Below are 3,618 nucleotides of genomic sequence, written 5' to 3' on the forward strand. Positions count from 1 at the left end.
GGGAACGGACAGGGGGCAGTGACAGGTGTCTCCGAGGCGGCTGCAGGGAGAAGCTGGCCCGGATGCTGGAGTCCCACCGGGTCAGACCCCGCTTAGCCCCAGCCAGCCCTTGTAGCCCTGGGGGACCTCCTGGCGGAGGAGCCACTGGCAGGTCCTTCGTGTCCTTGATGGGGACCTCGCTCCCTTTTAAGCTCTTCTGCCCGCCGCCTCCTCCACTCCCCCGGACCTCTGCCCCAGAGAAATCGGGCTTCCCAGAACGGTTGCACCACTGCTGCGGCCGGAGGCCTGGCACTGCCCCCAAGCCTTGCAGTCCTGGCCGCTTTGAGGGAAGAACCCTGGGCCCAGGGCCCACAGAGCCAGAGGTATCTGTACTGGGGAGCGCGCTAAGGGTGGTCCCTTCCCCCCCAGCTCCTGCAAGTCTCAGACCAGAGGAAGCAGGGAGGGGCTGAATTCACAGGCCCGAAGTTGTCACACTTGTCCCACCGAGCCTGGATCTTGAGGTTTCTGCTTCTTCTGGCTTCACTTACTAAACCCAACCTGGGACTCAGTTTCCCCTGAGTGAAGAAAAGAGGGAGAAAAATGAGTTAATGGGCACAAGGTCTCCAGCTTGCTCCCCCTATACCTGTTGCTGTTTGCTGAGGGTTGAAGGGACCCCCTGCAGTAGGGCTCTGGCCCCCCAGCAGCTGAGGGTGGGGGGTTTGGAGGAGGAATCAGAACTGACTCCAGGCTGCCCTGCCCAAGTGGAATCTGTCCCAGCGAGGCAAGGGGACCTGCATCTCCCCTTATTTCCAATGCCTGGGTCTTCGGGCCCCTTGAACCTGAACTAAGGCTCTGGGGAGTGAGACTGATTCTTGTCTCATAGAGAGAGACCCCCAGCTCCCTGACCCTGGGAAAGGGGTCCACATCAGCTGGGACCCCTCTAACTGGGATGGTCTAAAGGGGGCCTGGATTTGGGATAGAGTCCTGTCCTAGGCAGGGCAGCCTTGCTGCTCGCTGGTTGGGGGGAGGAGCAGGGTGAGGCAGCAAATGCCAGAGATGGGCAGGTGACTTAGAGGATGCTCCCGGATGGTGTTTTGATGACGCCGAGATGACTCTTGAGCCACATCAGCCCTCGTCTTTCAGATCCTTGCTGATCCCCTCCTCTGTCTCCATTAATTTTCAGCCAGAGGCCATGCCAGGTGGGCCAAGGCAGGGGCCTGGAGCCCTGGGTGGGGGTGGGGGGGGTGAGAGAAGGATGGTGCTTCCTCATCCCCCAGAGTGAATGTATGGACTGGCCCAGGGCCCAGAATGGAATGGATGCGTTTGTTTTTGTCTGCAGGGGCAGGAATGGGAATGGCTGAAGGATGCTGTTTGCCCTGGCAAGCTCAGAGCTGGGCATAGTATTCTGCTTCCCTGCCTCCACCCCCTTCCCTTCTCTTAACACCATTAACTAATCATTCTCCTCTCTCCAGCCTGAGAGCAAAGCCAGCTAACCACCAAGGACGGTCAGTTCAGAATCCTTCCGTTGTGAGAAGAGTGAAGCTAGGAGGGGGTGGTGGAGCTGCCTCTGCGGTGAAAGGGAAGTGAGGACAGAGCTCAGGGTGACTTCTGTGTCCCACACGTCCCCACCAAACTAGCACAGAGACTGTCCTTTAGGGAAGCCAGTAGCTCAGGGTGATCTGGGCTGCCAGGGAGTAGGTGGTAGAGGTCAGGGGGCAGACAACCTCAAGAAGGCTTCATTGAGTGGGGCCCGCTAGGATTCCAAACCAAAGAGGTCAAGTCCTTGGAGAGGCTTCAGAGGGGATTGGAGGCAGGAGGAAGCAGAATGATGGCAGCACAGGGTGAAGGAGCAGGAGGTGGAGGGTGTCTGAGACGGGCTTCTCCGTTTCTCTGAGATGCCAGAAGCTAGAGCGTCCACAGCTGCAGGAAAGAGGAAGCAGACGGGGAAGAACTTTCAGCGAGAGAGGATGGAGGTCCAGCAGAAGCGGGGAGCCAAGGAGGCCACTGTGGGCTTTCCATTTGCAGACACTGTTGTGCCTGGACTCGGTGGAGGCAGCCTTGCCCAGATGCAGGCCAGGATCAGCAGAGCCCCAGACCAGAGCCCTAAGTTCCCTGCCTCATTTCTCTCCAGAAAGAATGGGTAGGAAGGCTGCCTTCTTCACTCCCATGGCAGACCCAGGGGGCACAGAAAGCCCTTGGTGCTTCTCTTGGGCATAAGTCTGACCACAGGTAGAGAAACTGAGGCTGCGAGGGGTGGTGGCCACGGTCTGAGTCCCTCAACTGCTGTCTCCGGGGTGAGTGGGGGCTTTCATTGCATTGTACGATGTGGGACCCCGCCCCCATCTTCCACGTGGAGGTGGAGGTAAAAAGACAAGGCTAGTCCTGCCCCGGGGGGGTTAGCCCTGCTGGGGTGAGATTAAGCCCAGGAGTCCTCTCTCATAGTGGGTACAGTGGTCTCCCACCCACCCCTTCCAGTAGAGGGGCCTTAACCAGGAGGATATGAGAAGGGCGGGCTGAGCAGAGGAAGGAAGCCGATAAAGACGAGTTTACATCTGCAGAAAGAAAAGGCGCTACGGGGTGGAGGAGGTGGGCCAGCAGTACTGGCAATGACTGAGGCTGGGGAATCCCCCTCCCTGGCCTGGCCCAAAAATAGGGTTCAGTCTGAGTCTTTGGAGGGGAGGTAGGAGAATTTTTTCCAGTGTCGGGGGCTCTGAGCTGGGAGGAGACTGTGCTAAGGGAGTGAAAAAAAATGGGGTAGGAGGAGGGTGGGGGGCAGTTGCTGCTGAGGCAACCTCAGGCCAGGAAACCGGATACTGGGGGGCTGGGTGGAAAATGTTGGGGAAGAGATTGAATAGGGGGAAGCGGCCCCTGTCTTGGCCGGACGTGGTCTCACCCATGTCCTTCGCACCTGACTCCAGGCAGGAAGGAGGTGCGGCCTGGACTGAGCTGCGCCCCAGAAATGCCATGGGAGAGGAGGAGGGTGACTTGTGCTGGTGGTGGTGGGTGGGACAGGGGGAGATGGGAGGGGCTATTTTTAAACTTGGAGAAACCGTCAGTGAGTTCATCTCCACCCTGAGTGCTGAAGGAGGCAAAGGCCCCATTGTACAGGGGTCCAGAGAAGGGGCGGGGGAGGGGAGGTGGTGGCACAATGACCGGGATTATATCAGAGCCAGCGAGGGAGAGGAGGGCGCGGGAGGGGGGCGTCTCCATCACAGCTGGCCTACTGAACTCCGGGGTCGAGCCAGGCTGGGGCTGGGACAGGGGGGTTTTCCCACTCTCACAGAAGCCCCCTCTTGGGGAGGTGGGATCTGTCTCTGGCATCCGGTGTCGCATCCTGGGGAGGGGGCTGTGGGTGGGATTCCCACAGCCTGGCTTTCCCAGGGACACTGCAGGGTCCATTCCCAGGCTCCCAGCATTCCAGGGACTCCCCTGGGAGCTGCTGGCCTCTCCTCTCAGCCCCTTCCCTGCTAAGGAGGTGGGGGGAGAGTGGGAAAAGAGGATGTGGCCACATGGGGACTCTTCCTGGGGATTAGGGACCCAGAAACCAGAGGGAGGGTTCGCAGTGAGTGCGGTGTGCAGAGGGGGACCCATCCCTCCCGTCCTAATCCCCAGCCCTGTTGAGCCTTCCCCTGGGCCTGG

The 3,618-nt window shown here is 59.7% G+C and overlaps 1 protein-coding gene across 1 annotated transcript in view; it reads right to left on the reverse strand.

The window, feature by feature from the left end:
- Window positions 1–3,312, reverse strand: part of MCAM (melanoma cell adhesion molecule) — an 11,401-nt gene extending 8,089 nt beyond the window's left edge. The window contains exons 1-4 of the mRNA XM_010830656.1: window positions 3,030–3,312; window positions 2,787–2,887; window positions 456–554; window positions 11–319 (exon numbers count right to left, since the gene is read on the reverse strand). Of these exons, the coding sequence (XP_010828958.1) occupies window positions 11–319; window positions 456–554; window positions 2,787–2,887; window positions 3,030–3,312 (792 nt within the window). The remainder of the gene's footprint in view (window positions 1–10; window positions 320–455; window positions 555–2,786; window positions 2,888–3,029) is intronic.
- Between the last annotated feature and the right edge of the window lie 306 nt (window positions 3,313–3,618).

This window comes from Bison bison, unplaced genomic scaffold (assembly GCF_000754665.1).
Source record: "Bison bison bison isolate TAMUID 2011002044 unplaced genomic scaffold, Bison_UMD1.0 scf7180017864518, whole genome shotgun sequence".
In the NCBI taxonomy this organism is placed as follows: Eukaryota; Metazoa; Chordata; class Mammalia; order Artiodactyla; family Bovidae; genus Bison; species Bison bison.